This window comes from Poecilia reticulata, chromosome 5, assembly GCF_904066995.2.
Source record: "Poecilia reticulata chromosome 5, P_reticulata-male-v2, whole genome shotgun sequence".
Classification (NCBI taxonomy): Eukaryota; Metazoa; Chordata; class Actinopteri; order Cyprinodontiformes; family Poeciliidae; genus Poecilia; species Poecilia reticulata.
Window position 1 is genome coordinate 7,655,236 of NC_088834.1, and position 13,413 is coordinate 7,668,648.

Here is a 13,413-nt window from a genome sequence, read left to right on the forward strand (position 1 = left end):
AGTTTAAAACTCTAAAACTGTTCATTTATAGTGTGAATATGGTCCAACGTCGATTTGACACAGCTACCAAGTACACGCTGCAGGTTAGAACCATATGCTTCCCTGTAGTCCAGTAAGAATTACCGCAAACATAGGCTGCATGTCTTTCTTGCAAAGCATAAAGCCCTATGCAACTTTCAAAAGGTCTTCTCAAAATCCCTATGGTATACCTTATTAGATAATTTTGCATTGTACATTGATACCAAACCACCGGAAAAAGTGATATGTCTTCATTCATCAAATTTGGAACAAAGTACACAAACGACAGGTGTAAAAATGGCCTTAGATTCATTTGGCTGTTTTCTTTAATCGGCCACAAAGAACAAATATGAGGCACATTTTCACTGCTACTATGGTATGGCATATAATTACCCTAAAGCAGATGTAGTAACAGAACATATGTTTCTATTCTTGCAAACTAGTTTCATTGCACTACTGTTTCTAAAACAGCCATCTTTGTCTTCAAGTGCTAAGGGAAAGTGAAGCCAAGAGCCTTTTGAGAGAGAAGAACACAAGGGTAGAAAGAGAGATTTGAGTAACTAATCATCTCTCCAACCCTCAAACCTTCTCCCTGCCCCTAAATTTGCTCGCTCCACAAAATTCTGTTGTAATAGGGGTTAAAAGGCAGCTTTGTGTAAAAGCTAAGAATTTGACCATGTGTTTATGTCTTAAACCTTATTTTCCTTCTTTAATCCCATTGACATTGACCTACTACAACAAAATTAAGCAGCATCTACTGTTGGGGTTGCCAGATGCTTAAAAGTATTAAGAGGGAAAGCTAATTAACAAAGCAAAGACTGAAGAGAGATAACAGCAACAAACTCTCTGATGTGGCACAATTAGAAATCAAAAAGGATGCAGGGTTTTCTTCCCCTTTCCCCCCAAACATAAGTAGTTTTTGCCCATCTTCTTCCCCACATGGATACATAATCACAGGGAAAGAATGTGACCAAATTAGCACATTTAGCAGATCTGCTGGATTTCCCTTTTGGGTAGTTAATTTGTTCCTGCATGCTATCTTGACAAGTACAGAACGAGCAGAAACCCTTGGCAAGAGAAACAGAACTCCACTCTGAGGCATGGTTTCAGTGTCTATGATTCCCTGTAATTAGTATGTTAACTGTCACAGCAACAGATTGGGGCCTTTGCAAATGACCTCACTGTCAGGCAGTGGGTGTGGCTTTTCTTTAAAATTAAAAGATAAGGAAATGCACTGCCCTCTGTTGGAAAGGACAGGAAAAAAAAACATTATGAAAGCAAGGACTTGTGAATCCAAGATACAAAAGTAACAAAACAAAGGCTACGAGTGCCTCTTCTTTACCGTTTAAATTGCAACAGTAAAACTGGACAAGTGTAGGGATTTGTTCTCAATTTCTACCAGTAGTCACAATAGTATACAAAACAGAAACTAACAGAAAAAATATTTATATTTCTCTTCTGTTCTTTCCATTATTATATAAATAGCTTGTTTGGTTGATTTAAAAATAGGACTGTATCCTCATATTTGTGCTAAAGCACACTTTTAGGCAGTTGCAGCACTTATTTCACTACCCTCATAATTATGCCAATATCTGCAACTTTTCTACAGTCTTTCAGCAGTGGTGCTATTTAGGCCGATATGGAGAGAAGTCAGCATTTACTTATGATGTCCATATGTCATGATGTTGGTGGTTTCACACTTAGAATAAAAGAAAAATAAACAAACTGATCAAACAATGGTCCAATTGAGATCAGAGTTATTAGTTAAGTATTTTCTGAATTGTTCTTTTATTCTATTTTCTCAAGAACTATGAAACTAAATGAGACGTTTTCCATTTCACATGCCAGAATTTACAAAGTAGTGTTCACTCAAATTTCCCCTTTACTTCTATGTTTTTATTTTTTATTTTTTGTTTGTTTGTTGCTCCCTACAGAACACCTGACTTTTTTGCGAGTGGAGGTGCACAGCCAGCACTTTTCTGCTTCATTCTTCAAAGTGCCCACAGACTATCATTTGAGTTCAATAAACCTGGCTACAAATTCTGCTTAGCACTGGCAGAGTACAAAACAAAAGGATTGACCTCTGCACACTCCTAGCACATTAGCTGAGATTTTGGAAACTGTCACAGCTGCCTCAGAGTTGTTCTTATCGAATAACAAAGTTTGACTTGTGACCTGACCTCAGCATGGGGTCCTCTTTGATTGGGAATCTTAAGCAGTTGGACGGTGTGTGCTGTCACAGTCCTCTGTAATTCTGACAGTGACAAGTTTAGTGTGCCAGGAGTTAAGCTTTGCTGAACAGAGGCACTCTTACCAACAGAGCCCAGTCAGGCCAGCCACAAAGACACGTTTGCCCTGATCCAGCCTCATAATCAGAAATATGACTGACACTTTGTTAAGCGTGTCTTATATTCCATATGCCTCCTTTGAACTCATGGGTTGAGCAGCAGTGATTTGGTATTGTGAAGGGAGAATGATACTTTTATTTTCAATAATTCAAGAGCCTTCTCAGAATTTATAAAAATACAGGGGCTAATTTTACTCCTGAATCAGACAAAAACAAGATATCACAGTAAGATCCATATTCAATGTGTCTTTGCAAAATACAACTTAAAAAAATAAAATTCAGTAGATTAACAAAACATTTAGTGTATTTGTAATCCTATAGTTGCTTCTTTGGCAATAAATATCAGCCTCACCTACTTTATAAACAAAGTAGCGTGGCATGTAAAGTGGCTTGGGCTCTACAGCCAATTTTTAGGTCAAAAACGTGCATCATAAAAATCATTTCTATTCCCACAAAATAAAAAATTAAAATGAAAACTAACTTTAAGGAAGGTCTAATTACGAATGCACATTCCAAGGTCTTTGACATGAGATTTTGTTACTGGCTTACAAAGAATTTATATTTCACCAACAATATTGTATATTTCCCTCATCATCATTGCAAGCAATCACGACACTCAAGTGAAAGGAAAAGAAACCTGATTTCAGAAAAAAAAGTCACTCGCAGTTCTGTGCTGCTTGTTCCTTTTGTTTGCCACAACAATATTCTTCGGAGTCAGAGAGAGGACTGCTACGCCTGTGCGCAGAGAATGAGCTTTTAATCCATGCTGTGGCATCTATTCTGAACAAATGCACAAAGTGGTGATATCTGTTGCTCTGAAAGGTAGCAAACAACCTTCAGGAAGAACAAAGCAAGCAGCATTGCATAAGGTGTCAACCTGATGCCTGTGGCTTAAATAATTAGAATAAAAAACAGTCTTGGGAAGAGGAAATAAATCATCAGAAAGATCTTGCCTGAGGCAAAGGCCACCTTTTCACACTGTCCTTCTCCTTTTGAATCCATATTTCATGACACAGCGTCTCATCTGTGATATGATACGCACACAGCCTTCACACATAGCTCTTTCATTCAGTCTGGGTGCAAGAGCTTTGAGACATTATGTGCGTAAATTAGTCATTCCCCAGACAATGCCATAAACGTAGGCATGAGAACAAAATACGTTTCCTAGTGCAAAAAGATGCCACTCAACAAGCTCATTTTCTGTGCATGCAACCACTTTTATGTGGTAGCCGAGTGCTCAGTGCCTCTCGCTTATCACTCCATCAGCGGGGAAGATGGATGACACAGTGAGTAAGAAGAGCATAGACAACATTCTCCTGAAGTACCAGCTAGCCAAGTAAACAAGTGCAGATCCCAGTGACCTCGCAGAAAGCTATTTCAACAGGCGCCGAGAAAAGTTACAACTTGTAATGGGATTAATGGATTTCCAAGCTTAATTGCACATTTTTGTTTAAAGAAAAGGAACAAGACGCAAGCATGAAAGATGATGATAATCTGTGGGATCTATCCGGGCTAGTGAAGTGCATCAGAGTTAGGATGTGATGCTCGCAAAACAGACACAATCCTTTCATAAGTAAAAAAGAAAAAGTAAAATGGATGCAGCACATAATCCTTCCCAGCGGAAGGAATTCTGTACTTTAAATTTTACATGTGGAAATTCTCAAAGCTATGCATGAGTTCTGGCCTATCAGCTATTCCTAACCCCTTCCTCCATTAATGCTTTTCAAACAAACAGTATTTACCAGAGTTAAAGTCTTGCTTTTGGACATAAAATAACCTTTTTAAGACTCCAGAAGAAGCTAAGCGTTCTGGTGTGAATTATGTGGCCAAGAGATTCCCGTCCCCTCGACATAAAATACTGCAAATATAAAGGGTTCATGTGAGTGTGCAAGGAAGCTTGAAACAGGACAGCAACAAAGCACTGATCTTCTTCAGAGCTTTGCTGAATAAGCTGTTTAACAGAAATACTGTGCACAAGAAAATATGTGTGTCCTAGATAAAGACAGGTATGTAATTTAAGCCCCTTAGTTCCCAACGCACTTTGTGATGCCAGTTGGTAAACAGCTTGCTGTGCTGTCAGATTACTGGCTTGCGTAAATTCGCCCTTTATTGGTGTGGACACTTTGAACTAAGAACTTAACTTCTCAAAGTAATGTATTTCAGCATCTCAGGTATCTGGAGCAAAAGACTGATAAGGTCTTTGTAGGGTATTTTATTCAAAAGTTCATCTGATTTTTCACTGATATCTACATCAACCTAAAGAGCCTGTCTGGTTAGACCATACTTCAAGCACTAATGTACTAAAACTACAGAATCTGGCATTAATTGTTCCACTTAAAAGTGAATTCTCCTGTGTAAAAATCTGTTACCCTTTTGGCTTTAGTATCTCATATTAATCCCTTAACCCAACCACCTCACAGCTCCCGATGGGCAAACTGCCAAACCTGTTCTGTTTCATATTTCAAAAATGGCAGAAAGGCCACTGAAAGAGAGCGTGCCATGACTCCTTAAACATCACAATGTGGCTTGTCTATTAACTAGGATAGAGTTGGGTTTTCTGCATGTTTGCGTGTGCCTGTGTTTGTGTGCAAGAGAAAAGGCAGGGGGAGGAAGAGAATGAAAGTGATAAATTGAGAGGAGTCAGTCCTCCCCCGCTGTTCTCACTTCGCAGACTTGTGATAAGGTTTATCTCCGGAGCCTAACGAGTTCGCCCTGTAGCCCTCTCAAGCTCCCACTGAGTGGACCTCGGTATACAGAACTGCATGCAGCTAGCCGTGGACTTAGCTCCCTTAGGTGACCTGTGTGTGCTGTTCCTACGTTGCTTCAGAGCGAAATTTTTGCAGGAAATAGCTTCAGCCCCTTCGGCCACATCTCTTTTAATCTGGGATTTCTTTTATGCTTCCTTTTCTTCATCCTTTCTTCTCACTGTAACTCAGACTGCCAAGAGAAGCTGCAAGAGCTGGAGAAAGAGCTGTGGAGTTTTGGCACACAGAGGCACGTGTCTCAGAGGCAATGGCTGAGGCAAAGATGGAGACACGGAGAGAGAGAGGGGACTGCTGCTGAGTTAAGCCCCTAATCACACTCTGCTCTGCATGAAGGACTTAAAGTCACTCCATTTAATTCTACCTTCTCTTTAGTCAGAAAAGGGAAAGAAAAAATGCCTACCTCTTCAGCTTTCTGATACCTAGACTTCATTCCTTTGACATGGCCATTCTGTTTGTGTATGAAATAGCAAAGCTACACAGAGCGCTCACTCAAATATGGTCTAAAATGTGTATTCCTTGTCAACGTCAAGTTTATGTCCATAGCACATTTAAAAACAACAGTGTTGACCAAAGTGTTTCACAAAGACTAAAAATAGCCAAAGTTCAAAGGACTAAACTCAAAAATCAATGAGGACAATAAAAAGGATAAAAAGCTGAAGTATACAACATCATAATCTAATGCGACTAATGGAACTCAAACTGATCTCGAATTGACAGCCAATTAGAGAAAAAAAGTTTTCAGGAGAGATTTAAAAGACTGTACAGACACTGCAACACGAATATCAAGAGGCATCTTGTTCCAGAGTCTGGTGGTTGCAACTGCAAAGGCTTGATCCCCACTGTGCTTTAATTTGGCCATCGGCTATACCAACAGTGCCTGGTTATGAGATCTAAAAACTATTTTTGACTGTAAAAGATAAGGAGAACGGTTAAATAATTAGGTTGCAAACCATTTAAAAATGTAAAAAGTGAGTAAAAGAATCTTAAAATCAATATGGCAATGAATAGGCAGCCAGTGTAAATCTGCTAAGGCTGGATCTGACCATGCCTTCTGGTACCCGTTAAAAGACCAGCAGCAGAACGGTACACTAACTGCAGACGATAACCGTTTGCCACACAAAAAAGGAATAAGCAGCACAAAAGCACCAAGATGCATTAAACTGTTTTTACTTTTTAATTTGCCAAGCTCTTCAGTGGTATGCTCAGGTGCTTCATTTATTTACTATTAGAGCTGAAAATTTAAGAAGATCATCAGAGACTGCAATGTCCCTCTGGCTTGAAAGATATTAATTGATTTGGCTCTGCACTCAGTCACATGTAACAGCCTTTTGGCAGAACTTTTCTGGATGCCAGAATCTGGTGGGAAAACCCTCTCTACCATGTCAAAACTTGACTTTTTGCTCTTCCAGCTGTTGTTTCTCCTGACTTTGCTCAGTCCTCCATATGGCTAGCAGAGTACAGGTTAATGCATAGGTCTTAATCAAATGACGGAACATTGATTAACACACCGGGGTTCAGCTGCCATTAAGATAATTGCATTATCACTTTATAGCATCCTCCCCAGTAGACATGGTAATTCAAATTCTCCTTTGAAGCCCCATGTCTACAAAAGAGATCCAAATATTCTTTTAGCTCTAAAAATATATTTGAAACTAAGTTTACTGACTCCTAAAACCCTTTAAGTATATTCCTTGCTTGCTCTGACCATTTAATTTGTTGGAAGCTTTTATGTCTTAACAGCTTGTATTGATTGAAATTCTTCAGGTAGCAACTTGAAGAAATGTTCTTGTGTAACCTTGTAACTCCAACAGTCTATGCATTTTTGAGTGAGACCATCAGTGAGATGGTGCATTTTTAGTGGACTTTGATTGCATTCAATAGGAAGTGAGTGTGTAAAATGGCACTCTATAATCTCTTTTGATGCAATCTCTCACTATAAGAAAAAGAAATCTGTCATAACTGTGGACTAATGGCGTGTTCAGAAGTAGAGTTCATGTCAGTGAAAGTCAAATTGCTTGACAGTTTTATCCAATGTAATCCAATTTGAGGCTCTTTGCCTCATAAACACAGAGTTTAGAAATATCAGGGAATCAAAACATGCTCAGCTACAACACATTTAAACATCTAAGAAACAAGCGGTGATTTGAAATCATTGTTTCAATTCATAAACACGGCAAAATAATCCAGGTGAGAGCTTAATTTGGTTTATCTTTTGTTGCATAGATTTATTGGTATCATTGCTGCTCACTTCATTACATTGCTGGTTTCCCGGTTAGAGGATTAAATTAGAGTCTCCTAATCTTTTAGTCATCCAGAACATGCAAATTGGTTTGCCTTCATAAAAATATAATAGATTTGTTAGGAAAGTAGAGAGATATTGCCAATGTGTGTATTCTAACAGCATGAGGACATACAACAAAATATCAAAATGGTGAACTCATCAACTTAGAGAAGAGAAGGAATATCGTAACAGCTGCTTTGTAAGGAGATGCCACATGCAAACACAATATGTATATACCAGAACATATAATACTAAGAATAATAATTTTTTTTCCAGTGGCCCTAATCCTCTTTATTATACAAAGTGGCTAAAATCAGAAAATAAATCACCACTAAATTACAGCTGTCTGGACACATGCAAGGTTGGTGTCAAAAATCAGAGGGCAATAGGCAGACTGGTTAAAGATAACTGAACCGCAAAAGGATCTTAACTTATTACAATGAAGATATGCAAAATACATTCTCTGAATGGAATGCATCAAACCTTAAAGTAGACAGGCAACATCAGGAAGAGACCACTCAACCTGTCACTCCCAATATCTGACAGGAAAAAAAGGCTAAATTTCACACATGCTCATCAAAATTTGGATTGCACCTAACTGGAAAAGGTTTCCTGGTCAAATGATTCTTCATTTCAGCTGCAACCTTCAAATTTTAGGGTCAGAATTTAATGAAAACTGCATTAGAGCTGGAAGTATTGATCCAAATATTGACACTATTGATACCAAGGTGAGTACTGGTATTGAACTGATACTAGTGTGATGAGACTGAATGCAGTTTCTCCCCCATATGTCCAGTAAATTACTGGAATTTACTCACATAGTTCATGTCAGCACATATGCAGGAATGAAAATGCCACATATCCAAAGGTTACACTTTTAATTTGAAAGCAGAATTTTATATCTTTTTAATTCATTAATATGGCAGAATATGATGATTATTTTGTGCTGAATAAAGAGGAGAAAGTAGTATTCCTATTTATGTTACAAGCAGATTACAGTCAAAGACTTAGGTCAAAAGGGAATTATTTTATTTATTTTCTGCTACATTGTGTAATATTGCAGTTGGTTAATAATAAAAAACAAACATATTTTACTAAAATCTTTGCCCTGTATTTTATCATAATCAACTAACTGAAGTCAAGTCACCAAATTCTTCAATGATAATTACATTTCAAGAAAAAAAAAACACTTGTATCAGAATTGGTATTAGTGATACTAGCCCTGAATGTACACGCTTTGATACCTCCTGCCTTGTAAGGGTTTGCACTGATGGCTGTGTCCTGCTGGGTCATGCACTCTTGTACATGCCATGTACCCCAGTGGCCTCTGCAGGAATCACATCTCAGCCAATAGAGCTTTGGGTTGTGGTGAAATGAAAGATTGTTATAATCAGTGTGAAGTTGACAAATCTACAGCAAATGTGATAATTCCCTTCAGGATTAATAGCTAATGATGTCTGAGCTGAACTGAAATGTATGATGCTTTCACAAAAATATGCACTGAATTTTGAGTGTATGCCACAAAGAACTAAGGCAGTGCTGAATGAAAAACTGCACCAAACTCAGTCCTAGGAACTTGTAATTATATATATATATTTTTTTTCTGAAGCAAAATTTACCAAAATAAACTCACACTCGCCCCATCTTAATTTTAGCTGTTGAACTAACCTTGATTAAATTTAAATGTGTACTTTCACAATTTCAAGATTAGAATTAGCAGGCCCTCAGCATGCAATGATTAAATAAACAGTGGCTTAAATCTACACAGCCTGAAGTAAAGTCTAAAAAAATCCACCACCTGAGATCTAAAGAGCTTCAGGCTTCCAGTGGGTGGCTATTTTTCCCTTGATCCAACAATGAAAAGATAGCTCAGTATGACTCCATGGACAAAAGCCAAGAAAAAAAATATTAGGCCACAGAAAAGGAAAGTCTTCTTTTCATAAAGCCGGTGAACAGGTGAACATAAAATGTACCTAGCAAATATTTTATGAATGGATACAAATTTTACTTGTTGGAGGTCAAAAGTGTTACAACTTTGCTTTAGTGAATGTGGGAACAATAGACAAAAATATTTTGTAAATATTTATTCATTCTAAATCTTGCTGAGACATTAGATCCCTAATACTGGAAATGTTCTTCAGGTGATAGAAGGCCAACTTTGTACCTGTCTTTCTGTGGCTTTGAAGGTTCAGGTCAGAGTTCATCACCACACCCAGATTTCAGGCTTGATTGCTGGTTTTTAGTAGTAAAACCTGAAGCTGTGCTTTGACTCTAGTTCGTTCCTCTTCAGGTCCAAAGATAACTTCAGATAATAACTTATACTACAATATAATTTTTAATTATATATGCTCACTTTGTCATTGCATGGATTTATACAATCTCACAAATTTTTGTAAATGGTAATATTTTGCACACGTTTCATGTGATTTACAAAAAGAGAATGAATCAGTGAGTGAGTGAGTGAGTGAGTGAGTGAGTGAGTGAGTGAGTGAGTGAGTGAGTGAGTGCAAATTTACCTTTCTTTCCGCTGACTTTGTAGCAAAGACAGGCATGTGACAGGCAAGCAGTGGACAGGAAAATGGTACTATTGTTTTCCCTTCATCTTCTCCATATAACCAACCTCGAGAATTTTCCTCTCCTGAAACAAGCAAACAAACAAATTAAAGTTTTTCTCCACTCCTCACACAGACTAGGTGTTTATTTCACCAATTCATACTGCCCACATTAGCAACCGTAAACTTTCTATTTCTGTCATAAGCCAAATAAATAGTAAACATTTTCAGATGTATGTCAACTATGTGGTTAGTATTTGAAAATAATCACATAACTTTCTCATTTCTGGATATGTTAACCTGCATTTTATCCACACTGAAAGAACGTCCCATATTTAGTTTAATAATTCAACCCATCTCAGACTGGATGTCTGCTCACTACAAAGTTTCATCCTCACATATACTTCGCCGCTCTACACGCATTTCACTAAAGTCCCTCCTTTAGTGCACATTTATCTTTGTATAATTAACTATTTATTCATTCCACATCCTGTAAATGACATGGAATGATATTTTGCATGCGAGTCAGAAAATTACCTGGAAGCAGAAAAAATTTGGATTTACAGCAATTCTAAGCTGTGTAGTCTACGTTAAATAAATAATTTTTAAGTACAGGTGTGATGTTCCAAGCCTCTGAGAAACCATCCACCAAGACACAAAAAGATTTGAGGGCACATATATAAAAGGTTAGTGCATTAAGCCCTGAAACATTCTCTAGACATGTGGGCGATCATAATCATATGCCACACAGGGTCTACATGGGTTAATTGAGGGCAAACTGCAGCAGAAGTGACACCAAGGCCAGTAGATTCTTTTACCGCAGAGTAATTATCAACTTTCTTCATTAGCTTTAATAAACTTCTGTTCAGATATACTGGCTATGTGTGCTGAATCTGTCAGAGTACACACAAAGAGAAGCTTTGAAATGAACTCCAAATGAATATAAATAAATATCAATCTTTACTGCACTGCAAGGAGAATGGTAAAAGTGAAATAAATGATAAACACAGACTTTAACTGCAAAATAGTACAAGTATAAAATATGGAGACCACCCACTATCTCGCAACTATAGGTAGGGATTTAAACATTCATTTGCAAATTAATATCCGTTAGTTATATGTATAAGCATAAGAAGTTAATCAAAAACTGCTGCTGGATTTATTTCTCTAAGAAGTATTTATCTTTAGGCATATCTGTTTCATAAAATTGCATTGTTCCACACTTTATGCAAGTTTAAGGTTAATGTTTTCTGTCAGCTAATTTTCCATCAACTGAACAGATACTTCATTTATTCATTTTATTTGTTGTAACAACCTAGAAACAATACTGTGACTAATGGTTGTTGTTGGATTAATCACTGATACAGTGCATGTGCTTCTGTATGTATAATTCAGTTGGCAGATATGTTATTAACCAGGCAGCCAAGCTGACTTCAATGCTTCTAATTGCACAAGTCTAACTAAAAATAAGCACTGTGAGTTTTACTCCTTGAATGCCTTAATAGATTGTCTAGTATGTCATTCTCAAGTAAAGTCTGTTTGCCAAGACTTTCATCCACCAAAGACTATCAGCCATTAAAGAAAATATGAGGCACATAAGGTAAAAAAGATGAAAAAAGACAAAAATGTTAAACTGAATGAAAGGTTGTATAGAAAGGGAAGCCTAGATACTCTTCACTCCTCACTTAACTGAAAAACATATAATCTTCATTAAAGAAAGAAACCGGCATCAATATCTATTTTAATTTAAGATGTAAGCAATAAATCCATGCCTACAGTAGGCACATAAAATGCAACGAAAGAAGGTCTGCATCTTTTCAGTGTTTTGTAGACTTCCGTACAAAATGTGACATTTAAAATTGGTGTTTACATTATTCTGGTCAATTAGTGTAAATGTTTTTCACAAATCATGATATGAGGATTAAAGGTTTGTGTCTTGCTTTTCAGCAGTTTTGTAAGTTATGTCATCTTAATGGAATGACACTCTAGCATTGCATTCTTACACATTCGACATTGTAGCATACATAATTTGATCGCCAAAAAAAGCCGGTCTCTAATGAATTTTTGTAAAAAAAAAATGCCGAAAACTTTTGGGCATATAGGCAGCAATTTTTACTGTTAGACAATCAACACAGCTTCTACTACTTTATTATTAACTTTACTTAATCCTAAGCTATGCTATGAAGACACTCTCTGCACTAGTAAAGATTCATACACCTCGACATGCTGAATGCTTGAAACTTAAAGCAAATTGGATGCTTTAAGTTCCAATTTGACTGGAGTCTGATTTTAGTCAATCAGACTCCAGTCTGATTGATTTTAGTCATAATTATCCAACACTTGGGAGGCATTCAAAGCTTAAAATTTACACCATGTGATGAAATGAAGGTGATGCTTAAAATGAAAGAAAAAGTTAACATCTAGCAAACCATAAATGTCATAGAGACCTACAACAAATATTTGCCCCTGTTGATATTGTAATTCAATGCTGGTAAAATCAAGCAATGATGGTACAAGTTTAAGTTTCACAGGAAGTGTGCGAAGAGGAATACTTTGCTCTTTAAGAAAAGCATGAAGGGCAAGCTAAAATTTGCTATAAAGAACATACACCAAGAAAATTACTTCTGGAATAATGGTTTTTAGACAGATGAGTTTGAAACCTAATTATTCGGATAGCAGAATACATGACAAGTTCTTTAAGTCAGAGCAATGTTATCCTATGCTAATTGTTCAACTAACTGGAGTTAACTAACCATGAAGTCCAGCAGTTTTACTCTCACAAGTATTGCGGTTTTTGCCAATATGCTCCACTTGAATTTTTATTAAAAGTATGTTATAAACTGCTTTATGTTTACTTTAAAGAAAATATGCACAAATATTAAATACAGGAAAAAGAAAGAAAAGAAAGAGACAGGGATGGCAATAAGTTAAAATGGATGAAGGGGTATGGGAGAGAAAGAATGAAAAAGAGAATAAAATAAAACCCATAAATAAAGAGACAAAGAAGAGAGATAGTTCTGAAAGTATTTTCTATAAAACATAACACAAAGTCTATGTGTTTTTAATACCCATATTAAAAATTCTGATTTAAAGAACAGCAAAAAAAAAAACAATTTTAAATGTATCCAAGATCAACAAATATACTCTGTTAAAGATGATTGTGAAAATCATTTTACTACACATTCAGATTTTTGTATTTTAGTGAATGAAACAGTAAATAATGTTTGGTAACTAACAATTTTGTACATTCAATTTGTTATTTTTCCATACTCATCCAGACACAGAGAATAATAGAGGTAAGTTGCATTCTTTAAGACTGAACCTTGCAGTTTAGTGAATTAACACAGTTACAGAATATAAACATTCATTAAACTGACTTCAAGATGTTATTGGACAGATTTGTCAAAATCTAAACTTAAGCATAATATCACCCCGGAAATAGTTTTTAAA

General features: G+C 36.6%; 1 protein-coding gene across 1 annotated transcript in view; it reads right to left on the bottom strand.

The window, feature by feature from the left end:
• arhgef10la (Rho guanine nucleotide exchange factor (GEF) 10-like a) overlaps nt 1–13,413 on the bottom strand; it is a 140,957-nt gene that overhangs the window by 36,687 nt on the left and 90,857 nt on the right. The window contains exon 21 of the mRNA XM_081606922.1: nt 9,928–10,049. Coding sequence (XP_081463048.1) covers nt 9,928–10,049 — 122 coding nt within the window. The remainder of the gene's footprint in view (nt 1–9,927; nt 10,050–13,413) is intronic.